This window comes from Merops nubicus, unplaced genomic scaffold (genome assembly GCF_000691845.1).
Source record: "Merops nubicus isolate BGI_N331 unplaced genomic scaffold, ASM69184v1 scaffold8482, whole genome shotgun sequence".
NCBI lineage: Eukaryota > Metazoa > Chordata > Aves > Coraciiformes > Meropidae > Merops > Merops nubicus.
This window is the reverse complement of record NW_008595556.1, coordinates 1,726-28,144: the sequence shown is the minus strand read 5'-3', so window position 1 is coordinate 28,144 and position 26,419 is coordinate 1,726. Positions and strand designations below refer to the sequence as shown.

General features: G+C 39.0%; 1 protein-coding gene across 1 annotated transcript; it reads left to right on the top strand.

The window, feature by feature from the left end:
* Nucleotides 1–6,754: 6,754 nt before the first annotated feature.
* On the top strand, nt 6,755–23,755 carry LOC103768920 (proprotein convertase subtilisin/kexin type 5-like). Its single transcript, XM_008936083.1, has 11 exons — nt 6,755–6,842; nt 11,320–11,403; nt 11,903–12,098; nt 12,724–12,941; nt 14,713–14,949; nt 15,446–15,676; nt 17,267–17,444; nt 18,647–18,864; nt 20,882–20,997; nt 22,564–22,741; nt 23,352–23,755. Exons 1-11 carry the CDS (start codon nt 6,755–6,757, stop codon nt 23,753–23,755), a joined length of 2,148 nt encoding a protein of 715 aa, XP_008934331.1.
* The last annotated feature ends 2,664 nt before the right edge of the window (nt 23,756–26,419 follow it).

Here is a 26,419-nt window from a genome sequence, read left to right as displayed (position 1 = left end):
AAAAAAAAGATAAAATTATAAAAAATATTACAAATATAAGAGACAGACAATAGATTAAGGTACGGGTAATTCCTTACCTAAAGTACTGAGAACCTCATAGGCTATATTTTAGACCAGTTTTGTGGCTACAAATTCACTACCCCAGACCCAAAATTCACTACACAGGACTGAACATAAGTTGGAGGAAAAGAAAAATTATTAAACAGGTGTATCTCTGTGTGCATAGCATGTGTTTAAAAGCAAGCTCTTTTCTTTTTCTGCCTCCCCACAGTGTAGGCACGAGCTGATGTCTCAGGGACAAAACACAGGATGTAGAACTACATTCTGGAGTTCTTGTCCATCCTTGCCAATTTCCACAACCTTCACAAAATAATCAGTTCTTTCTTGGTGCTCTCATCCATAGAATGGGAAACCCAACTCTCTGTTAAAAAAAAAAAAAAAAAAAAAATTTTTTAAAAAAAAAAAAAAAAAAAAAGCTTTTTAAATTGAAAGCTGTTGCAAAGAATGTGTTGTATTCATTATTCATTTTAAAAATTATTTTCCTTCATAAGCATCTTCAAATACATCCCAGTACTGTCACAAATTTCTTGTTAAATGTTAAAGTGTGTGATAGAATATTTGTCATTCCCATTATGTCAATTATATAAAGTACAATCGAATAGGTTATGTTACCAAATGAGGCAATGCTAATGGTGAATTTATCACTCAGCACACAATTAGAACTCATTTGCTATGAATATTCATTCTTTCAAAGTGAAACCTTCACAGCACATGTAATCTCAATAGTTAGGATTGCAAGTGGCACTTTTGAATTATAAGTGTGCCATGCCCTCCAACAAAGGGTAAAATTTCCTCTAGAGTTTCAATAGCTGCTTTGCTGATCACTGTAAACAAGGAGAAAAATCAGTGTCATATAATGCTTTCACTGTCTTCATATTTGTAGAGCATCAGCTGGAATAATACATTCAGTCTTGGGCACAGTGTTCAAAGAAAGAAGTGGGCTGATTAGAGAGGAAACAGTGAGGACTACCAGAATTCAAGGGGAAAAAATGTTTACAATGAAAAGCTAAGACAAATGGAGGGATCTGAGACCAGATGAGAAAGCTGAGAGAAACACAATCATAAAGAAGTATGGAATAGGTCAGATATCTAAGTGCAGCAAACTTAAAATGCGGAAATGAGTTTTAGATTTAGCACTGGGAAAAAAAAAGGGAGCTCTCAAATGGAATAATGCAGTAACAGCAGAATCTTTGAGGAGATTTGGTGAGTTCCTTCACTGGAGGTCTTTAAGAATGAATGAGAAGCACTTGACAGTGATGTTTACTGAGTGCAACAAGAGATTAGACTACTTAAGATGACTTTATTTTTCTACCAAATACAAATTTTCTTCTGATTCCTGTGTCGTATGTTCCTTGTGTTTCATACATGTGAATAAGTATTTTTTTAATCTAAGACCATGGAAATAGCACACCCGTAGTTTAATCTGTTTATTGGTTACCTATTTTGCGTGTTGTCAAATGAGGTGACTTGTCAGCTTTTTTCTTTTCAGCAGGTAGGCTGATGGAGTTCGGTGTATAACAGCATTGCTGTGCTGTGAAACCTCTTTCCATCTCACATGCCGTTCCTCTTTGCTTTGAGCAGTTAAAATACATCTTACTTTGGGGCATTTCAAACTGTAAGGTACATCTCTCTCAGAGCTGTACTGGCTTGAACATTAGTGATGTTTCCAAAGTCATAGAATCCCTGCTCCAGCTGGTGGTGGGAGCCCAGGGAAGCTAGCTGGAAGCTCTTCACCTACTCTTGGATAGACTTGCTGGCGTTCATGCAGTGGTGACAGCAGCTGTGCCATGTTACTGTTGAGAAAGTGATGATGCACTTTGTGATATTTTGAGCCTTTTCTTACCAGGGTAAGCTTCCAAGTAGGAGTAGCCTTCAGGTCAAAATGTTAAAAGTCATCCCTGTCTTTACTGAAGTTACACCCTGAATAACTACATATATCAAGAGTCTGTGAGGTTTCTTGCTTATATATTGTAGGGTGATCTGATTCTTACAACAATCATTTTCATTTGATAATTCACAGAATCTAAATGGTTGGGGTTTTGGCTGGAGTAACACTCTCTCACTCATTTCTTTTGAGGATGCATTCAAGAGGCAGATATCAGCTGAGTCCAGATTTCCAATTGTGCCATGTGCATTTGAAATTCTGGTTCTACACTGAAAATTTTTAACAAAAAAATAAAGGATTCAGACAGGGCAAAACTACATTTAACTCTAGGAGAACATGACACCAATAGGGTAGTTCCTATTTAAAGACTGCAGTACATATCACGCCTTGATAATGTTTTGATAATGGATAATTTATAAAGAAAAAAAATAGAGTTTTGCTATCTGATATAATTTTTTTCTTCATTGTCAAAAGCTTTCTGAAAACAAATTTAGGAGAGTCAGCCACTGTCTTTTATTGCTTTGTTCCAACAATACTGTAGGATCAGTACAAGAATGGGCGAAATGCAAACCTACCTTTGCTCCATGAAACTTACTGTCAGTGGAGATTCTGGCTGCCATACCTATACAGTATAACTCCTTGGGCCTGGAACAGTGATTCCTCTCTGGATCTTCTTAAGCACTTCTGCTGGGCCTCCTCTTTTCCATTACTTGTTTTAAAGGAGATTATAGGGACAGAGAAAATACTTTTTGTTTCATACATGGGTGCAAAGTCATTCCATCTTTCCAAGTTTTTCACTGCTTCCTCTGGAGAGGTCTCCAAATATTTTATCCCAGTTTGCTGGTTTTGTTCATAAGCTTGTTTATCGCTACTTTCATTGTCTCCAGGGTCATTTCTTCTTAGCAAAATATAAGGAACTTCCATCACATGTGTTTTCAAACTCAGTTTCTAAGAGTAGTCTGTCGTGCAGCATGGGCATGGTCCAAGAAGCATGTCCATTCTGCAGGGGATATTAGAACACCTTCATGTTTGTTTACAAGCCCAGCGCAGGCAAGACTGTGGCTGAGATTTGGCTTTTGGCTCTCATCCTCTCTGTCTGTTTTTCAATATGTGTTTCTTCCACCGAGTGTGCAGCATCCTCAACACACTTACATTGATGTAGCACCATGGCAGAGCTGCCTCTGAGCTTTTGGGGCCTGAAGACGCACCTGACATCATCCACCTGGATTTGTGAAAAGCATTTGACACTGTCCTGCATGACATCCTTGTCTCTTTAAGTTGGAAAGACATTGATTGGCTGGATGATCATGCTCGAAAAGTTGAGGTCAATGGCTCAATATCCAAGTGTAGACCAATAATGAGTGGTGTTCCCAAGGGTTCAGTAGTGGTGCTGTTTAACGTCTTTGTTGGTGACGTGGGCAGGGGGATCGAGTGCACCCTCATCAAGTTTGCCAGCGACACCAAACTGTGTGGTGTGGTCAACATGCTGGAGGGAAAGGATGCCATCCAGAGGGACCTTGACAGGCTTGAGAGGTGGGTCCACACTAACTTCATGAAGTTTGACAAGGCCAAGTGAAAGGTCCTGCACATAGGTTGGGGCAATGCCAAACACAAATACAAGCTAGGCAGAGTATGAATTAAGAGCAGCCCTGCTGAAAGGATTTAGGGGTGTGGGTGTATGAAAAACTGATTATGACCTGGAGATATGCAGTCACAGCCCAGAAAGCCAGTAGCATCCTGGCTGGCATCAAAAAAAGGTATGGCCAGCAGGTTGAGGGAGGTGATTCTAGTGCTTTACTGTGCTCTGGTGAGACCCCACCTGGAGTACTGCATTCAGCTGTGGGGCCCTCAGTGTAAGAAAGACATGGACCTGCTCAGGAGGGTCCAGAGAATGGCCATTCTCTGTGTGCTGGGGCACCTCCCTTTATGTGGACAGGCTGTGAGGGTTGGGGCTGTTCAGCTTGGAGAAGAGAAGTCTCCAGGGATGCCTTAAAGCAGCCTTCCAGTAACTAATGGAGACCTACAGGAAAGGAGGGGAGGAAGTGAGTGGATGATGGGTAAATGGCTTTTAACTGAACAAGGGTAGATTTAGGTTAGATACCAGGAAGAAATTCTTCACCACAAGGGTGGTGAGGCACTGGAAGAGGTTGCCCAGGCTAGTTGTGGATGGTCTCTCCCCGGGAGGGGTTCAAGCCTGGAAGTGTTCAAGGCCAGGTTGGATTGGGCTTTGAGCAAGCTGGCCAAGTGGGAAGTGTCCCTGCTTGTGCCAAAGGGCCTGGAACTAGATGACCTTTAAGGTCCCTTCCCACCCAAACCATTCTATGCTTCTATGAATTAAAGAATCTAATAAAGGAATATAGGCCTGATAACTAATAGTCCTCCCACTTTGAAAGATTAAGCTGGGCATGGGAGTCAAATATGAAATAAACAACCTCGCCCCTGTCATGGGAATAAAGATGAGATCACACCAAGAGCATGCTTTGCACGTGCCCTGCTCTAGACAATAAACAAAGACAATCCAACTAGGAAGGTTTTCCAAATCTGGTAGTTTATGTCAGGTTTTACCACATTAGTCTTCTATTTTAGTATTTTTCTTTAGGAACATTACTAATGAAGAGCTGAGGTATTAGACCTTGAATGGTATTTACAAATAATGATGGCATTTCTCTTTGGCTCTTCTAGTTACATGGATTCAATGGGTTCCACTGTAGTATTGGTGACTGTGTTGACGTGCCATATGGGACAAAGTGAGTTTTGGCAAACAAAGACTGTTTTGTTTGGTTCCAAGGCTAACATAAGTTAAAGACCTGCACATCAGAGCCTGCAATGGAGAAACCAACATAGAGTTTGACTTTCTTTCTCCATTTTAGAGACTAAGGCATCTGCATGAGGATAAAAACCTCAGTGAATGTGGAATATACATTTTTTCCATGTTTAGGCTTTCACTCATATTTCTTATGTAAGGATAAATGATATACCAGTCTTACGAATTTTTATTAGCACACACTCCAACAACCAAAACATTTAAAAAAAAACCAGGTTTCTAAAATTATATTTACTTTTGAGGGTATTTTATGCTGGGCAAAGAGATCAACTCAAATCAGAGATCATTAATATGGCATGTCCAGGTCAGAAATAATGAAACAGACCTTGTGTCTTTTTCAGGCTTTTAAAAAGACAAGGCAAGCCAGGAAAGGGAAAGGGGGGAAAAAAAAAAAAAAAAATCAAGCTTTGTGTTTCTAGCATGAAACATCTGTATTTTATCTCATGTACCAGATGATGAAATTACTTTGGAAGCCAGGAGACACACTAGTGTAAGCTTGATTCACCAAGTGAACACACACACCCTTTCAGCTGTATTAGACATTTTGCATGTTATAGACAGGTCTTTATTTTGCCTGTTCATTGTAAATACTGCACCTTAAAAAATCATTAATTCCTTGGTTACACCATTTCATCTACCACATTCTTTTGAAAAGTACAAAAGGAAAAAAAATCAGTATAGAATGAGGTCTGTTTCTGATGCAAAGGCAAAATGGAGTATGTGCTGCTTTACATGCACATAGTATATGCTGTAGTAAATTATGCAGCTAAATAGCAGCTGGTTCTGCTTACTATTAGGTACCACCCCAAATAATAACAGCAAGGTCCTACAAGCACCCACTGACCAACTGTGTCTATCTTTCCTATTTTCCTTTTCCTAAATACAGAGTAAACCAAAACTAGTAAGAATGTACTGGCTGAGAGAAACCAACAATTCATGTTTTAAAAGGATTATTCAAAAGGACCTTAATGTAGCTACACAGGTAGATATATATAAAGATCTCAGAATATGGAAAGGTAAAAAAAAATAAGGACTGGAGTGGGCAGAAGACAGTAGAGAAAGCAGCAGCAGGAGAAAACGGGTCATACTCTTCCAAACATTAAAATGTTATGGCGTTTAGAATGCAAAATTAAAGCACCATGGGAAGAGTCAGGAGAACTTTTTAAGCACCATCCATATATGAAATTTCAGGCTGCTAAAGGCAAGAAAAATTATCCATTATGCCATATGTTCTTAGGCATGCCAATTCTGTATTCTAGTTATTTGTTTGTAAAGTAATGCAATTGTTACAAGATAACTAGATTTGGAATGATTCGTTATTGGGGATTGAGATTTACTTCTCAGCAACCTTATAGTCTCTTTAAATTTCAGTTCACGTAGGTCTTCAAAATAGGATAGGTCTAGTATTTTATTACACACCTATACTGTTTTCATTATGTTTTACCACATCTATATAATTGTAATTACCTCATGGAGATATGTAACTTGGTTTTGTGGTTTTATTCATGACTGTATCCATTTTGCAAGGCCCGTGCCATATGTAGAATAAAATCTAAAAAACTAAGTAGTATCTCAACTGGATCACATTCAAATCACATCTTACCTATGCAGTGTAAAAGCGAAACAGGTCACCTTCTAAAAAGAATATTTTTGTGATTATGAACAGCCATGGCACCTCATTTCCTTCTGCATTCCTCTCTGCAGCAACTGTGTCATGGTCCAACAATAAAATATACTGTAAAAATTCTCTTCTTGTGTAAGTCAATGTCTAGAAACTAAGGTTATTAAAAACGTAAACAGGGAGCTCCTTCAATAGTAACTTAAACATGCAAGGTTTTAAGTGCCTCTCTTACTCACAAAAAAGCATGAATAAATACGAATTGAAATGAAGAAAACAAACCATCTTTTATCAGTCTGACTAGTTACTGCTTGCATGAGCTGGCATAAAGATCTGTTGTCCGTAAGAAGCAGGCAGAGAGAGCAAGATGGACAGCACAAGAAGGATGACTATACAGAGTAAGAACTCTTATAATGTAGTCATGGGTTTAAAAGAAGTGACGGAGAGACCATCAGGTACTTCAGACATTATCATATTTAAAGGCATGTATCTTTAGATATGGATGTATCTCTGCTTATATGTCCTTACAGTTTGTGGAGGGTTTCATGTTGGGCTTTCTAAATAAACTTTACATTTTCCAGAACAAGTGGTGAGCATGTGAAAAGGACCACACTTACTTCCACATGGATGCATGTTTTACACCCTGAGTATGTTTGAGGACTCATTTAATCTTTCTCTAAAATCAGATGGAAAGATTCTAGGAGCTCAAAGTAAGATTACTTCAGGTCCCTTCCAACCCTGACAATTCTACAATTCTATGATACTTAAGGGGAAGAAAAAAAAAAAAAAAGAAAAAGAAACAGGGAAACCTTGTTAAATGGAGCAAAAGTTGCTCACATTTTTTCCTTAATTCAGATTGTAGTCATAGTTGAAGTCTTACGGTACCAGGTTTCAAGAAACTCTGCCATTGTCTCATTCATGTTATACAAGCCCAAACAAGAAAAAAAAAAAAAAATTTACAATCTTAACCCACCCTTCTACTTTGACTATTCCTTGAGTAGACTGAATGAGTAGAGCACTATGGTAGCTTCAGAGCTGCAGTAAACTTTAGCTCAAGAAATGGCAGAGTGTGATTCAGTTTCTAGAAAGGAATAGGAGACACTTAGCTGAATGTACATTGAAGTTGCTACTCATTCTGACAAAACCAGAAGATTCAATGTGATTTTTAGTTCTTTAAGTTATATTCTGGTCTGAGTAGAGTCTGTATAGAAGGCATTTTCATTTTGAAAAAAAAAAAAAAAGATATAAGCATAAGGATAAAAACAGTTCAGTAGGTATGAAGAGGTCATACAATTTGGCCTTTAAAAGAAGGGCAGAACAATGTAATAATAGCATATAGTGGGTTTTTTTCAGAGTCGATGTCCCACTTATATTATATGGGTCATTTACAACTTTACATCATGAAGTTATGGCTTTTACACATACTAGTTTCATTTGCAACCATGAGAGCTACATGCTGAAATTTTAAAGGAGAGCTTGTTGGATCCTCAAGTACACAATTGCATCCTTTAGGGGTAAAGCAAAATACAACCCAGCAGCAAAAACTAATGATTTCCAAGTTTTCCATTTATCTTCAGTCTAAAGACAAGGAAATACATTTTGCATGATCATTTTTCAGACTTGTAAGGCTATTCTTTCAAAAGATCTGTTTACATTATTGGAAACAGTGTGCACAGGCAAGCAATTCTCTTGTATTACATTTGTCCATTTGGGGAACTTTTTACAAGGCAGGTGAATTACATTTTAAAACCTCACATTATTCTGAACATGTATTGGGTTCTTTTTGTTTTAGTAAAAGAAGGCCTACTTCCAGTTAGTAAGAACTTTATCACAGGAAAAACTCTTTTTAAAAAGAAATAATTGCAAAATTTATTTTGTGAGAACTAAAGTTGGGGGATGTAAGTGCTTATACTTGAGTGAAAAGCTGTTTTTCTCCCGTGAAAACTGTTAGAAGCCAAATTGCTTGTGTATGTTCCCCTCTGGTGGCAGCTACCAAATATTACAGAAAACAACAAATGCTGCCAAAGGCAAAGATTAAATAGAAATAAAAAGTACTTCACAGAAAAAGATCTTCATTTTTAATTGTAAAGCCTGAAATGTTTTTGAAACAATCAACTCCTTTAAACTTTCTTGAGTGGTAGTTAACCTTACCTTAACTTAACCTTACCTTCCTACCATTTATTTTTTATGTTTTATCAACTCTTGACAGGATCAAGGTCCTTTTCCCCTGGCAACATGAGCTTCAGTAATATTTGTAGCTGGATTCTTCACACATATAACTGATATTAAATTACAGCACTTCAAACTATCCAATAGGGATTTGTCTGCCTTGACAAATTCTGAAAGTTTATCAAAGCAACTGATGGAGGAATGGAGGATATGCAATTGCAGTCAGCCACGGTTCTACAGGCAAAGTGAAAAACACTGATTAAAAACTACATGGCTGTGCAATATAACATTAATTATTCAATATTCTTTTTCAGAGAGTGGCAGATTACTGCTTTCTAGAAGGGTAAAATCTTAGGATTTGCAGTCCAGTGAGGATCTTCTCTCAAGAACAAAAAAAGAGAGAAGGACTGCACATATAAGGACAGGAGAATAGAAAATCTATTAACACCAAATACCCAGCCTTTCCAGAGTATTTCTTATATTGTTACAATGGCATAAAGAAGCACACTCTTTAAGGATTTGTTCAATAATGAAAAGCCAGGAAAAAAAACAGTATGCTAAGGAGTAGTGTCTCAAAAAAAGTCTTGCGTCAGTGAATTTCTGCATCTCACAAGAGTAAGCAGTGTTCACCAGCAAGTTACTCTGAGGTTCATTTGGATAAGCAAGCTGAAAATGCTTGTGTGATATACGGTTAGATGCACCTAGAGGCTTGAGGAGAGGCTTGAACTACCACTTACACTTGGGGCACTTAAATACTCCTGGAACTTCATGCTTTAACCTGAAATACAGAAAATAGCTCCTCAGCAGGGGAAAAAAAAAAAAAGAAAAAAAAAAAAAAAAAGCTGGAGAAAATACATCAGCCAAAGACAGAAAGTATCTAAACTCTCAGGACCTGCTGATGCAGAAAGCCTCACAAGATAGCCACATTCACACATTTAAAAGGACCAAGAATAACAAAACAAAATGCTCATTCTCCACAAGAAGGATGAAACTTACAGGCAACTAAACCCAGTACTGTAAAATTACTTTCAAATTCTGGTTCTTGACACCCTAATTTACATGTTTATTTATCTATATATAAATACATAACATATACATAGTGCAAAATACAGAGCGCAGTCAGAACTTTCCAACATGCCTCCTTTTTGCCGTAAACATTCAATGATTCTGACAATTGCCTCCCCAGCAGCAGGAACCTCATTGCAAAAAGCCCCACCACTGAGGCTCCAGTTATTTTGTTGATGCCAGAAGATGGGACATTTTATTGCTGCTTTAGGTAGCACTCAACTCACTTCACACAGTGAGGTCCCCTTGTGTATCTCCAGTTCTTCACCAACATCTACCCCTGTGCTATCCTCCCACTCCTACAGCTTCAAAGATTACTTAATAGTAAATCCCTCCCCCTCCACCTCTTGGGCTCCCAATGCTTATACAGCACTTCCACATTTTCTTCTTCCACAGTCCAGAGACTCTGTACCTGAGAAAGCTATGGCTCAGCTCAATTAGGAGTACAGTTATAAAGAAGAACAATAATTAAATTTTATTATTATCCCTCCTTCTTCTGCCTCTGTGCCATGTTATGCAGACAACCACTTTTCCACCAAGTGCCTCTTTGCTTAATAAAACAAACACCCAACATTCACCTTTGTGTGAAAAGCATCTACAGAAGTCTCCTGTTCTCCTCCTTCCTCTCTTCACTTGAAGCATTTGCTTTCATCACTCTTTATTCAAAAAGTCAACATTTTAAACTACCTTGCAGTAAAGGGCAGAACAAAATCGCATAATAATACGCTGCACGTGGCTAATGTATACTGTTAGCAAGTCCATTGACTTATAGAAATCATACTATTTAATTGGCAGGATGAGCTGGATGTGCTAACCAAAGTACAAAGCTCCATCTGCAAACAACTACTGATTTATTCTTTATTTTTTTATTTTCAGCAAAATCTAAAGGCTACTGTATTCTGTCACTGCCCTGCAATTACTTTTTCGTCAGACATCCATTCACCCATTGTTATAACTGGATCAAAACACAGAGCTGCATGCTTGGACCTATCACACTGCACAGCTGACTTTCTCTGTATTAAGTATGATCCTCAAATCTCTTGTCATTTTGGAGCCACGTAACAGGTCAAATAAAGTATATGCGAAGCATAACCAAAGTCTTAGTTCTCCACAGGCATAAAAACTCCATTTGACACACATCAGACTCTTCCATTTGGACAGAAATAACAGGCAATAGATTCGGGGAGAACTATTTAACAGATCTTCTTTCCAAACACTCATTTCTGTCTCATTCCTACTCAGAGTTTTCTCCCTTATTTACAGGGTAATGGTGTTCTGCAAGCACCTGGTACAAAATATCCATGAAAATATCTCATTGCACCAAGCCCCCCAAATTGACAAACTTTCTAGCTCATCCTGTTTGTAATTTATTAGGATTACAAATCTGGAGCATTATATTAAAACTAACATTATTAAGCAAATTTATTATTCTCATTTGTGATGAGCAGTCTAGAACAGTACCTTAGTGAATCTCAGGATAAGTTTTATATTTTCCTTTATTACAGCTTATTACCTTTTAAGAGAGTGGAGTTGCACACAATACAGGTCTTTAATCTTGTGAATACCAAAAATTCAACTTAATTAACTTAAACTGCTTAGGAAAAGCCAAAGGAAATGGCCCTCCTAAAGGGAGGAGAAATGGAAAAAGCCAGCCTGTAAGACCATAAAAAACTGAACTTTTTTCCCCTTTCATCCCAGATGCAAAAAAAATATTGCAGTCATGTGACTCTTCATGTAGGACCTGTGAGAAATCTGCTGACTTGTGTACTTCATGTCCAGAAGGTATGAGACTTCAACTTCTTAAAGTAAGTTTTGCAGGGATTTAAAATATTCTGTATCCTACACACTTCCAGAGAATATTTCTGTCAATGGTCACTAGACAGCTGACAGCTTAAAGAATACACAGGTAATCAGATAATTGCCAACTGAAGGCAGGCTAGGAGTTAAGCACATGTCCTTGGCAATACAGGTAAAATAAAAAAATAAATTGTTAGGTGGATGTTATTCTTTTCTTTCTTTTCAACCAAAAGTTGTAAACATGATGCAAGAATTACTGAATAAGGATTTATTCAGGAACATGTACTAGATAATCTTCATGATTACAAATCCTGACAAGCAAAGCACTTTGGAAAATGACTTAAAGACTGGTTTATTAATGTTTCTAAGCATCAAATTTACATTTTTAAGAACCTGAACACTTTTTTTATAGCCATCCAAGGCAGGAATCTTTTAAACGTATTTCTGATTGGTGCTTTTCCTGTCTGTGTTGCTCTTTTGACAGGAAAATTTCTTATCCATGGTACCTGTGTTTCCGCATGCCCTCAAAAAACTTTTGGCAATGTTGCAAGTGGCAAGTGCGAGATGTGCATGGATGGCTGTGAGGTTTGCTCTGACCACTGGCACTGTCAGAAGTGTCAGACTGAACAGGAACAGCCGCGCTTCCTCCACCAAGGCAGATGTTTACAAGAATGCCCTGAGTACGTAATTCCCATTGTATGACGCTTCCTTATTTTCTCACTGTGCTCCTTCGCTTTAAAGTTCGGATCCATTATAAACCTTTCAAGGGAGACCTTAATGTAACCTAAGCTACCAGAAACTACTATAAGGTAAAAGTCATTTTCGGTTGGCCTGAATAAACAAAATTTTCTCTTCCTTAGGGAAAAAGTGAAAAATCAAAGTGAAATTAGACATAAAATCCTATGACAGACAGAAAAGCTTATGTTGCCTTCAGTAGGAACATAATACTTCAGGATGGTTCTTTATCGTGACTGAAAATAAGCCTCCAGTCACTCTCATAACTTGTTGCTTCCTCAAAGTAGTACAGATCAGGAGTATAAACCCAGAATGTGGATGTATCAGAGTCCTGATATGGAAATACAGTGCTTAGTGACATGTTTCTTTCGTTGACTTATATTTTTTACTTTTTCCTATAACAAATAGAATTCAAAAAGAAAGATTCCCATTTGACTGTGATGTGAGGAACATGTTTGATCCAGTGAAAAGTGTGGGCTGGGACAGTCTCACATCACATATAACTCTTATATCTGTTTGATAACTATACATGGACCAGAAGTTTGTTTTCTGTTTGTTTTCATTCAACAGGGGATATTTTGATGATTCTGAGACTTGCAAGGAATGCAGTGGATCCTGTAAGACGTGTACAGGAAGTGCAACTAAATGCCTGTCCTGTAAAAGTCCTTTGCTTCTGGAGCAGTGGAAATGTAAACCTGCCTGTTCAGAGAAGCATTTTGCCTCTGAAGGAATCTGCAAACACTGCCCTGAAATGTGTCAGGAGTGCATTCACGATCAAACATGCAAAGGTATTACAAAGAACTTGTCTTGACTTGGCTCAAATCCACCTGGCTTTGTCTAGAGACAAACACAGGTCTGAAAAGAAATTCTGTAAATTCTGTAACAAGCAAAAGCTAAAAAAAAAAAAAAAAAAAAAAAGGAGATAAGTTGTTGTGGTTTAACCTCAGCTGGCAATTAAAAATCACTCAGCCATTGCCCAGTGCTTCCAACCCACCACCGTCACCTGTTATGGGAGAAGCATAGGAAGAAAAAGGTGAAATCCCATGGGCTGAGATAAGGATAGTTTAGTAGGACAACACAAAGAGAGAAGAAACAGCAATAATAACAATAATACTAATGAAATAAGATGTGAAAGTGAAGGATATAAACTGGTACCTGAGACACACTTTCCCTGCTCCAGCCCTACACTGAAGCAACACGCTGAAAACAGGAACCAATTCCCCAGGCCAGTCCTCCACTTATATAGAGGCTATGACATCAGTATAATATCAAATATCCCATGGGTTGGGTTTTTTTTGTCTATCTTGGCTGCAGACCCTCCTAGCTTCTGGTGAAAATTAACCCTGTCTAAGCCAAACCCAGGACATGTGTGTATATCATTGCTATCTCTAAGATAGAAGCTAAGCAATCACTGCTTTATAATAAGACAGTCTAAAGTGTTAGTCAGTAAAGACTCCACGTTTCTATGCCTGTTTGTGTTGTCCTTTGGAGTTTCCTACTGGTTTGATTCTATTTCTGAACTAGTGTGTCCATGGCTAAACACCTCCATACACATTTACATCAATCTAAAATACAGAATATTTCTGTCCTAGTTAGGTTGAACTTTACAACTCTTGAACAATTTTGCAAAAGACTGCTCTTGGTTCATCTGTCCTATAGCCTTTAGCACAGTGAACTGAAACAGTGTGTGGTCACTGCATCCCAGGCTGCCTCCAGTCTTGGTGTTCCCAATGAGTTCACTTGTGTTGGTCACCATTAAGTCCAAAACCACGTCCCCTCAGATAGGGCTTTCTATTACTTGCTTTAAAAAGTTGTCATCCAGGCACTCCAGAAATCTCCTGGATTGCATACAGCTTTCTGTGCTGCTTTTCCAGCAAATGTCAGGGTGATTAAAGTCCACCGGCAGTATGAGAGCCTGTGAGTATGATGTATCCTGGAGCTGGAGCATAAAGGCTTCATCATTAGCCTCCCCTTGAGTAGGTGGCCTATAGCAAACACCAACCACAAGCCTTCCTTTATTGTCATCATCCTTAATTCTTGCCCATAGACTCTCAACCTTCTCTCATGGCTATTCTTCAGGGACAACTCTTCACAATCGATCCATTCATAAATGTAAAGGGCAACACCTCCACTCCTTCTTCTGGGCCTATTCCTTCTAAATAGCCTGTAGACCTCGATAGCCACACTCTAGCCATAGGATTCATCCTATGAATAATGTAAATAACATAATAATGTCTAATGTAGATGCAGTATCTCAGTAGAAGTCCACCTATATCCAGTGGCAGCATAGTCTGGTTAATATCAGCAAAGCTGAGCAGGTGGTTTCACTTCTCAGTCTCTTCATGTAACATAGAAGGTGCAGTGTGAGTGTTGGGCCATTATGGGCAGTCTTGGGGGGAAAGAATAAAAAAAGTAAGCACTACCTTCCCAAGATGTCCCCTCCCATCCTGTTGTGACACGCACTGTAGGATTTATGGTTTCCTAGCATATTCTCGCTCCCTTGCTTAGAGAGGTCAGAATTCCATGCCCGTTTGCTTAACTGTTTGCTGTCTTCTATAGAGTGCGTGGACGAGTTCTTCCTGCATGAGGGGAAGTGTGTGCAGGACTGCCCTTCTCAATTCTACGCTGAAGACAAACACTGCTTTCCCTGCCATGCAGACTGCAAGAACTGTGATGGGCCGCACTCAGATGACTGCTCTGAGTGCGCCATCGACTTCTTTGTCCTCTACCGTGGCATGTGCTATGAAGAGTGCCCTGAAGGGACTTACTATGAAGAAGCCACTAAAGACTGTCAAGGTTGGCAGCTACTTTTTTCCCCAGAACAGTACTGAGATACAAGTGGGTCTGGTTAAAGACTATCCCAAAAGGGTCTGCATGTGCCAGCTGATGTCACTATTGGTGCCCTGGAAACAGAGGCGATAGCTAATGCAGAAAAATAACGGGGCATAGCTCAGAACAGCAAAAATTGGAGACCGCTGAGAGGGAGGCAGCAAAGCTAAATGTGTCTAATATTATGGGCAACCACTCTGCTGAAGTGTCGAGTATCAATGGAGGCTACATGTTAAAAAACACTGCTCAGCAAAAGCAGTGCCAGTGCAGAAGGAAACCTAAGTAACTGCCTGCATAAGGTTGACAACATTATAATGTTTGACTATGCCAGAGCAGAGCTATTGCTCTGTTTCTCTCAGCCTCTCATCCTGAGATGACAGCTGCTTCTTGCAAAATTAAACCTGAAATAATAATCTAAATTGCAACGAGCAATGGTGACCTTCGTGCTGTTTGTCCATTACAGTGTGCAACAGGACATGCCAGACTTGTTCTTCATCCACTGCCTGCCTCACCTGCAGAAGCGGACTGATGCTGAACCATGACGGGCACTGTGTGGTACTTGGATACTGCTCTCACACCGAGTACTATGTTGAGAAAGCTCTGACCTGCCAGCCTTGTCATAAGAAATGTTTCCGCTGCTCAGGACCCACTGAACACCAGTGTCTTGGCTGTGCAAATAACCTGTATCTTCTCAGTAAGTGTCTTGCTCCTGCCTCTAGGTTTTATTCTACACCAAATTTCTGTCACATTTATGAAATATCTAGGGCTACTTTAGCCAATCTAAAAGTAGGTAGCTTGTGAACAGATAATTACTTCTGCAGGGCTACCTGTAAACTCTTTGTGTGGCTGGACCTGCAGCTCACCGGAGCCAAAGCAAGACTTCCAAGTAGCAAAAAACTCCATGGCTAAACAAAACTTGTATATTTCATTTACTTGGTATGGATCGTTCCTGTTATATTTCCTACAAGGAACTTAAAAAGACAAGAGGGGTATCCCTAGGATTTTTTGTTTACTTTTTAATTGTATGCACAAAGAGCTCACATTTTCATGTAGGTTTGTTTAATCCCTGCAGAGATCTGATGAGCAAAGAAATACTTGACCAGAGCTGTTAGATAGTTGTCCATGGATTACTATGCCAGTATGTAGTGGATGGCTGAGGTGCAAAGCTACTTTTCTGACTTTGGAGTGAAAGACTGTACTGTCTCAGAAACAAACTGGTAAAAAGTATAAAATCCAATAACTTAAACTCTACTTTTCTGCAAGTTCTTCAAAAAGCAAACAAAACTTTTAGAAAATCTTTGAGAGAAAAAAAAAATATTAAAATGATCTTTTATGCAGGAAAAATCTAAAGAAAGCCTGAATTAAAACTGAGCTTTCTGAGTGTAATTCTGATGTAGATTCTGAATTCATAAATTTCTGGGGTCTTGCATCAGACTTGTCTTTTTTATCAACACATTGAGTTTCTTTGCACCATCAGAGCTGGTAAAGTTGATGGAAGTATGTAGATAAACATCATGGAATGAGAAAAGAATTGCAAGAAAAGTAGAAAAATAAGTGGAAGCATCTTTCTTTGCCCAATTGCAACCCAAGCAGCAAAACTATAAAGACAAGCTAGATAATGAGTACAAGCTACTAATGAGCAACTACTGCTCTCTTATCTTGATGCACCTGCAGTTAGTGGCATCAATCCTAACTTCTCATTCAAGATTCCTAATCTAATGACTCACTGAGATCTCAGTGAAAAAGCAGGATGTACATGATATATTTGGCAGCGCTACAGGCATTTATTCCCACAACACAAAGCAGCAGACACTGGCAGGGGTGAAAACCAATGAACAAATGTCATTAGATCTCGAGTTTACCATCAGATTCATCATATACACAGAATGCAGTGAGGCTGATGCTTAGACTGGGAGCTAAGAGAAACAGTAATGCAGATAGAAACCTTCCTAATTACTATTTCTTCTTTCATATGTTCTGAAAGAAATCACAGCTGCTGTTCATTATTATGTATTATGCATTTATATTTCTGAAAAAAAAAAAAAATTATCTCTTCTGAAGAGCCTGCTAATGTAGATAACATGCAGAATTGAGAACTAATGAACTGACAAGACTTAGAGGAAGCAGAAAATAATTGCTATATCCCAACATTTTCTTTTCTTGTTCTGGTACACGCTCTAACAGCATCTCCTATTAGAGAGTCCGCAATAGCACAGCTGTATGAGATGATTTATAGCAATAAACACTGAGTATGATGTGTAATTCTGCATTATTGTCTGTGCAGATACAACCTGTGTTGAAACCTGCCCAGATGGGTATTATGTTGACAGTGATGAGGGACAATGTTCCCCATGTCACAGTGCCTGTGTTACCTGCGCTGGAAAACACAGCTCACAGTGCCTCTCCTGCAAACCAGGCTGGTACAGACAAGGAAAAGGATGCGTAAACCAGTGTCCATCAGGGTAAGAGCAAAGATTTTTAGCTAAGAGTTACACCAGAGAGAGAACTTTGTGAAGTTAGAGCACTCTGCCCTATTCTACTTCTGAGTGAAACAGAACTAAATTCTATTTTCAGGTGAAAAATTCTTATGTTGTCCCAGTTCAGAGGTGGTTGAAAACTTCCCCTCACAGTAGAAAACTTTAAAGTTGGAACCAGCTTGATGTGGTGTGGCCATACTTACACTTCAAGGATTGTCTTAGGTTATGTCTATACAGAACAGTGTGAAGCAGAATAAATATACTAAGTTACCCGTTAGCTTGAACACCGGAAGCTGAGTAACTTCCTTCAAGCACCCTTGCAGTGTCCACTTAACCTGAAGTTTGGATAACATTACTTATGTTTTGCATTGAGTGAATGTTTATAGTGGATCATAATAAAACCAACTGTTAATGCACCTTTCAACTGAGGACTCATAATGCTAGACATCAACTTCATTAATATGAGTCCATTTAATTTCAAAATGTGAATTTAATGTGCCTTTGTGAATATGTCTCAGAAAAACGTATCTGGGAGGTGGACCTATGAATTTTGGTTCAGGTCCATTTCATTTTGCAGTACAGTATGATCATGCTGGCTGCAACATTGAGTTATTATCCTATTAAATTGGAAGTCTGTAATGACCACATCTCAACAAAACTGCAGTGCAGCAATTCTTCTTTTTCCCTGACAACATAACTTAGGTGAATACTGCTCCTCTACAGGTATTCTTTGGCTAAGCCTTTTTGTGTATTGAAAAGAAATACGAAATTTCTGAATTTCCCTCTGACAGCAGGTCATCAGGAGCAGTGAGGGAAACAGTGCTTACCCAGCATGTCCATGGTATCTCTTGCAGAGCCAAAACAAAGTTGAGGTTTTCTGAGCCCATCCTATTTATATGCTTATTTTGTCTCTGAATTCACCCTAGATTTTAGAAAGCCTTAGAGAGCCTTGTTTTATACACCCTCAATTTACAAAGTCTTGCTTTATAGCTGAATTCCAATGGCCAAGGGGATTTAGAGGAAATTAATTCTGTTTTCACTGAGTTTGCAAATGTTTACTGTGATCACATCAGCTATTACTTTCATACTTTGACATAATCACAATAGAAGCTAAGGAGGAGGGATGTTTTTGTTTTCCTGTCACCGCTGGGCCTGACACAAAGCCATGACTATCTGATACATTTCAGATACTTTGCACAAAACTCCACTGGGTCATGTGAAAGATGCCACAAGGGATGCAAGGAGTGTATGGGACCTCAGCCCACAGACTGCCTTTTCTGCGACACGTATTTCTACCTGTTGCGCTCCAAGAACGAGTGTGTCAGCTCTTGTCCTGAGTATTTCTACGAAAGCAAGGACAACAACGTCTGTGAAAGATGCCACCCTTCCTGCCGAACTTGTGAAGGTAAAAGCATGTTCCGTATCTTTTGGGGTTTTTTTAACTGTCTGCTCTATGATTTGGAAACGCTTGACAAAGAGACATACCACATGCAGTGCTACCAACTTGTCCATGACCTCAGTAGCTACAGTGGGTGATGCAGACCTTCACTAGGGCTCTCCCTGGCCCTGGGTGACTTGCTGCACTGGCTGCTTCGTGCTGCCACCTTACTTATAGAGTACTGTTTGATCAAGATCAAAGCAAGGATATGGATTCCTGACAAGCTCCCTTCAGGGCTTCATGCAGCCACGGAGCACCAGTAAAAAGGCAGCCACTCACAGGGAGGGCTGGGACCAGGTCCCAGTGCCAAGTCCATGAAAGGAAATAAACAGACAACAGTAATGGATTTTCTGTCAGCCAGGCCTCTCACAAAGATGCCCATCAACTTAAAAAAAAAAAAGGGCGGGGGGGAGGGCTCTGTTTGTTGCAGAGCTGGGCCTAGTTTCTCACACAAACACTGAATAATGACTGAATAATATCTCACTCTTTGAAGTGTCCTACTATGTGTTACACTATGCAAGCCAGGGAATCTAAACTACACATCTTTAGAAGAGTAGAAACAGACATAAGGTATATCTTTAGGTTGAAAAGTAAATAAATAAAAAAGGAGTGATGTCTGCTGCTTCCACTATAGCTAAGTATTTTTCAGAGTTAACTTTGACAGACCACCTGTTTTGTTCTGTGACAAACTTACATATCCAGTTTCTTCGTTTTCCTAATTCATCTAGTTCTGAAGCAAGCAGCGTTAATCCCCTTGGACTCATTTGGTGTCCTTTTCTATCTGAGTAGCATCAGATGACAGCTAACAGGCACCACTCTGCAGCTTAGACCACATTATATTGTATCATTCAAAACTTGTTCTGGCTTGTGGATATACTGGATAGCACAGATGGCTAATTGAAGCAAAACAATATTTTAAATTGTGAAAATAACCCTTAAAGTGAAGTCACCCTCAAGAACTATTAAAATGTATTTCTACAACATCATTATAGCAAGCAACAAATATTTTGGCTTGAATTTGGGCCAAAAAAAACATTTTAATTTGCACCCTAATTCCACTGATTTTTACTTTATTTGTATTAAATATTACAGGACAGATTTTCTATCATAATTACAGAGATGCTAAGATGAAACATAAGCCAGGCCTAAACAGCAAACCTGTAGGTGTTCTGAAATGCATCTGTATTGCTAATGTTCAAGCAAAGAAGTGTTGTAGTGTCTCTTGCTTCTGAAGAGTTGGGAGGCAAACCCTGCACTGGTCAGCAAAGTCACACAGTAAATTCATTGGGCTACAGAAGGACACTAACGTAGTTGCTTAGCTGCCGCTCACATGAGTTACTTCTACTTCCATTTTCTTCCTTTCAGACAATGGCAGAAAATGCCTAGTTGCAGAAAAAATGAGCAGATGCATCTTAACACACAGGACAAATCTTCACTTCAGTGTTCCACAGCAATACTGCAATCAGCATGTCTTCAAAAAGTCTCCAACACAAAACGTGCATATTTTGTTCTGTTTCCACCCAGTGAAGGCTTTTTTTTTTCCTAAAGAAAAACTAAAGAATTTATTTTGCTATTCAAACATAAATACCTTAATTCATTGTGCTTTGAAAGTGTTTGCCTAGCAGGCTTAATAAGTATTAATTGTGTGAAGGAGCACTTGGCCAAGGTTCCCCGCAATTTTACTTCAGAACGCTGACCTAATTGGTTTTTCTGAATGTGTCAGAGTTTCCCTGCACAACTGGTTCCCTCAGATTTTCATGAATATCAAAACACATAAGAAATATACTTTGTTGGCACATAAAACCTCAAGATTAGGCCCAAGTGCTTTCTAATTCCGGCCTCCTCATGCTGAGAATTCCTCCTTGCTGATTCTCACTATGGACAAATACCCTTTTCTTTGGTGGTAGTGGTCAGTATAATTTTTAAAGGAAGCTTGATGACAATTTTTCCTGTTGTAACATTGTTGTTTTGTTTGCCTGCCCAGGGAATGGAGCATTCAGCTGCACATCTTGTGTATGGAGTTACAGTTTATTAGGTGGAATGTGCAACACAGACTGTCTTGTAGGTGAATACAAAGTCCAGGAGACACCAGGAAAAGAGGTACTTGTTTGTAGACATTTTTTCCTGCAATATGTATGCTGAACTTTAACTTTTGAACACAATACAAACACACAGTGCTGTTCTCTGAGTTTTCAAGGCAGCTTATGAATCATGCCTACTTTTTTCTTCTCTTGGCCAAAGAAACATTGCTTTCTTTTTGAGCTGTCTGTTACATAGTAATCCTCTACAGTAAAAGACACAACTTTGTCAATGATGATACAACAGCCATGTGAACAAAATCAGCTATATTAGTTATACAGTTTTGTTTTTTTTTTTCTTACAGTATAAGTTTCTGTTCTCTATCTATAAGAAATCACAGTGCATACTTGATTGACAGCTCTGCTGGCAGAAACCTCTAGTGGAGGGGCAGGCTGAAGTTAATAGAGCTGTATATTTGGTAGAGTAGGACGACAATGAGGTTTCGGTCTATGCCACAAGTTTGGGCATTCCAGCTTACAGATTTCGACACTAACTACATTCCAAAGATGTTTATTCGAGAATATAGCAGCAAAGCAAGCCAGCTGGCCTGAGATGCTGCATACTCTGGAGTCTCCGTCCTGAAATATCCCCTTAACAGTGCTGGTCTACAATTGTGACTCTGAGAAAACAGCCTAAGAGCTGCACTTTTTTGAAAGAGCTACAGAAGGCTGCAGTTTTTTGAAAGAGCTTTGACCCTGAGAAACTGGACCTCCTGCTATGACCCTCCCATCTTGCCCAGGCTCTTTGATTCAGGACAAACACCCTTGTATGTCTGACAGCAGACTTGATGAAGTGTTATTGCAGCTTCCAGATCCTCATAGGGGAAATGGGATCCTGGTCCTATAGCAGAAAAACAGCAATTATTCCCCAGTAGGCAAAGAACTGTGAACACTGAAAGCCCTGAAATACCTGAGCTCAGAGCATTCTGGAAGGTAGATGTGATGACAATTTTCTCTGGTGGTCTTGTACACAGAGGCTCCCAGGAGCCTATCTGGAATTTGAGAAGCATATTTGAATCTGAGCTGTTTCTGTAGAACAGAACCAACATGATTTAATAAAAATCTGGTTTGCTAGAAAATTTCCAGTCAGCTTTATTCCTTGTTTCTGCTCCTTTCCAAATTAGAAGGGAAATTCATTCTTTCAGCTGCCTTTTTTCCCCCCAGAATATTTCATATTGCTTGTCTCATGACAGTTATTTTTAGTGATACTCTTGAGTACACCTCTTGAAGGCCACTTTACCACCATTACTGCCAAATAACCATAGACCTGCTAGCATGAGACTAGCAAAATAAAAACACACTTTCTGGCCCAATAGCTTACAGCCCAAAAGAATTTTATCCTGCTGACTAGCTAGGTGAGATCTCTAAGCTTCTACAACACTTGCCCTACAAGCAGATCACTGAAAACCCAGGAAATATGAATCAAATTTTAGTTTTCCTACTCCCTCCTGTATTCTGCCATTGACACCCGTGGTGCTCAGACACGACCACGCAGACAGTGAATGACAGGACAGAACTGCCAGGTCAGGTCCCAAGGACCCAGAGTGAAAGATGCATTGCTTGTGTTCTGTGTTTGAAGGAGGATGAGCCCAAGTGTGAGAGATGTGACAGCTCATGCACCGAGTGCAAGGGACCGGGGCCTCTCAACTGCACGGTCTGCCCAGCCAGCATGCAGCTCTACCTGGAGGAAAGCCGCTGTCTGCCCTGCTGCAGTGGCTCTGACCCGGCGGGCACCCCAGAGTGCTGTGACTGCAGCGAAACGCAAGGTAGGACCACGCCGAAGAGCTGTGTTTGTGCTGAAGTGCTTTATGAATAACTAGGATGACATTTAAAAAGCAAAAGCAGAACAGAGCAAAAATGTGCTGCTGAGCTGCAGGCACACAGTATATTTCAACTGCTTCATCACCAGAACAGACAGGGCTTTGCACAAATAGCAGCAATCACAACAGATGCAGGAGGTGTCACCTTCTTTCCCTCACAGCTATTGTGCTAAACAACTGAGCGTTCATAAACCAGGTGAATGGGAAGCGCTTGCTTCAACAGATAGCCATCTGAATCATGGCATTTTAAGCTCATCATTTCAAATGTGTTTGTGTACCACATAGCTTTTCTGCTTCTTTCTGATTATTTCTAATCTCATAAAGAAGCATATATATCGCATCTTTATACCCTCACAGCTGAAAGGACACAGTTGTGATACTGGAAAACTAAGGTATTTATTCAAATGCATTTGAAAATGTAAGCAGGCCTACATGCTCTATTGCATTTTTCAAGACAAATTACCCCCCAGAGTACACACGCACACAATCCCATTTCATTCGCATTTAATCTTTTTTGATTCTTTTTCTTTTTTTTTTTTTTAAACTGCTGTTGTAGATGACTGCGTATTACGAATTACTCTACCACCAGAGAACAAAAGCAAAACTACTTTCTTTGTTATTACCTGCATTTTACTTCTCCTTGTCATTGGAGCCATTTTCTTTATCTGGAGAAAATCACGAGTTAAAACCCAGGCTGTCAATAAAGGTGGGTACGAGAAGCTGACAAATCCCTCCAAAACCTTTCCTTCCTATGCAAGCAACTACCACGAAGGACCTAGTTACCAGGAAGATCAAGTGATTGAGTACAGAGATCGAGATAATGAAGATGATGACGAAGAAGATGACATTGTATATATGGGCCAGGATGGCACAGTCTATCGCAAGTTTAGATACGGACTTTTGGAGGATGATGAGGAAGATGAGCTTGAATATGATGATGAAAGTTATTCATTTAGATAACCCTTTACTAATGTATTAACTTCTTGCTCTGTTGCTTTTCCTATTAAATCACAGTAGTTTCGTTAACTATGTTTAGCTACCTCTTAGCATGCTGACCTCAAGATATTAGCTAACGTTTACTGGGAGAGCACAATGGTTTCTAAAACCATTTTTTCTTAGAGCTTAACATAAATTCTTACTAGGCTTTTAAGTACCACTCCAGATGTAGGCTGGTTAAGAGATTATGTTTCTGTGCATTTGTGTGGAGAGTAAATCCTTTCCCAATATATATTTGTGTGCGTTATAAGTAATACAAACTCTGCTTCAAACCATGCACACACACACTAATTGAGAACCTTGCCAATCACTACTAGAAATATGCAGATATAAAGAAGATAGGTGTATTTATCTACCCAATGAATGCCTCTGGGATAGGGTGCCAGTAGTTTACTACTTTGGGATTATAATTACTCAGCAATTCATAACAGAACAGGCAAGTTTGCTGACCTGACCCAGACTTTTTTTTGCTGGTACAATCTGGTGCATCTGTGTTCCTCAAAGTCAGCGCATGCTTCCTTACAATCTTATAGCATACTTCCCAGTGAAACTGAGCTTCTGTGATATGATGTTGTAAGATTTCTGATTATGACTCTACTCCAGGTAACTGTATGGTACTTGTTGTATGAAACATTCCTGAAGTATTTTATATATCAGCCTCTGGTTAATCTTTATTGTGGTGCCTGTCAAATAATCTTTCACACAAACTTCTGGGTGTAATGCAAAGGAAAATATGGTCTAAAAACATGCCCACAAAAAAAAGAACTTTTTTTTCTTTTTGAATGTCTTCTCAGCGATTTAAATACAGAACAAGCAGCTTTTCTATTTCTGTTTTGAATGGTTCAGGATGTTCAGACAACAGCAAAGGGGATAATTAGCACTTATTTTGTAACATAACTTAAAGGAACATAGCAATGTGATTTTTTAAATTATTATTAAAGATATATAATTTATCATACTAAAGAAAAGGATGTTCTTTATGGCCCTTTACTGTGAAAGAATAAATTCTTTGCACAAAACTGTCTTGAAAATGCTGTTTTTTGTCAGGTTTCATTCACTCTCAGGGCTCCTTTTGATTTCCAGTAACAAGCTCCTCTGGAACTATAAATCAATTAGTTGGATTTCGTAGAAATGTGTTTGTGCAAGTCACAAGTTTCCATTTCTAAGTATACAAAAACAAACAAACAAACAAACAAACAAACAAAACACAACTCTAAATTCTTCTCAAATGTCAGTTTGTTTTCAGAGGCTCTTTGTTGTGGGTTGGACACACTATTTGAAACACATTTTGTGTTATCATCCGCACACTTTCATTTCTGATTCTTTCTGCTCTGCAGTCTGACAGTTGCCTTCTGGCTTTCAGAGCTTGTCACATGCAGTCAGGGATCCTGAATGTCAAAGACAGAAGGGGACTTTCTTGTAGTGCTAAAGCTGCACAGGCAGAGTTGAGACTCCATTTGTTAGGAAAGAGGCAGTACTGGTAACTTCCCTCCACCCCAGTAAGCAGTGCTTTCTAGGAGGGATTCAAATGACTGCTCAGATGATAAGGCTGTTCTTAAGACACAGCAGCATGCATGCAGCAGCAATTCTTCTCCTTTCTTCTGCCTTTTCCTTCACCCACCATAGTGAGAAAAATGTCCCAAAGGAAAAAAATACCTTTAAAAACAAAAGCTGTTATGGGACCTCTTCCATTCAACTGTTCCCTAAAAACTTACCTTTTAATCAGCTTCGAATCCTTGCTGTCTTTGGTAAATTTCTCTCATTCTTTCGCTTCTCAAGCTTTTTTCCATCCCAAGGGTCTCCCTTCCCTCTGCACCTCTTTACTTGTTACTCTTATTCATCCATGTAGTTTACAAAGTCCTTCAGTCTTCACCAGTTACTTGTATTTTCTCTATCCTTTTCCCAGGGAACTCTCATTACCCTTTCAGTACCAAAGCTCTTTCAAAAAGATCTCATAAAAATCACATCTACATAGTTTTACACCCACTTACCTCTCATGTAATCCAGTAGTTTGATTTCAAAGGCAAGTGTAGGTTACCAGCGCTCTTCACATCCTGCTTCCACAGAGTTTATGTAAATGAGGAAAAGTTTTCTCTTTTGTGACTCTACCCTGAAGTTTTGCTAGAAAAGAGGTGGAGAAAATTAGATGGTAGGAGTTATATTTCAAGTGTCTTGAGGCCTGAGACTCCTTCCTCGACAGGCTATTCCCTGATGAGACTACATTCTCACAGCATACTACTTATTTGCTTCTATGTCTTGTGTAACAACTGAAGGATGTCTGGCTGAGGACTCAGACTGAAATTTTAAACCAAACATAGAAATGAAAGTACAACAAATTTAGTTGTGTAAGTTACCACAGAAGCCTTTCAAATGAATATATTTGAGGCATTTGGTCTTCTTATGAAAAAGAACTTGTTTCTTGAGAAATACCTATTTTTTAATTATTTTTTTTTTCTAGCAAACAAATTTTCCACTTTAAAATTTACCTATCAAAATCTTCTAATTATCCAAAATAAGTCATTATTTGTTGTGGGAAATGGAGTTATGCACTTCACTCACAAGAGGGAAGTAACAATATATTTATTGATACAAGACAGCGTTTCAGCAACGTTTGAAACAGTAAATGCA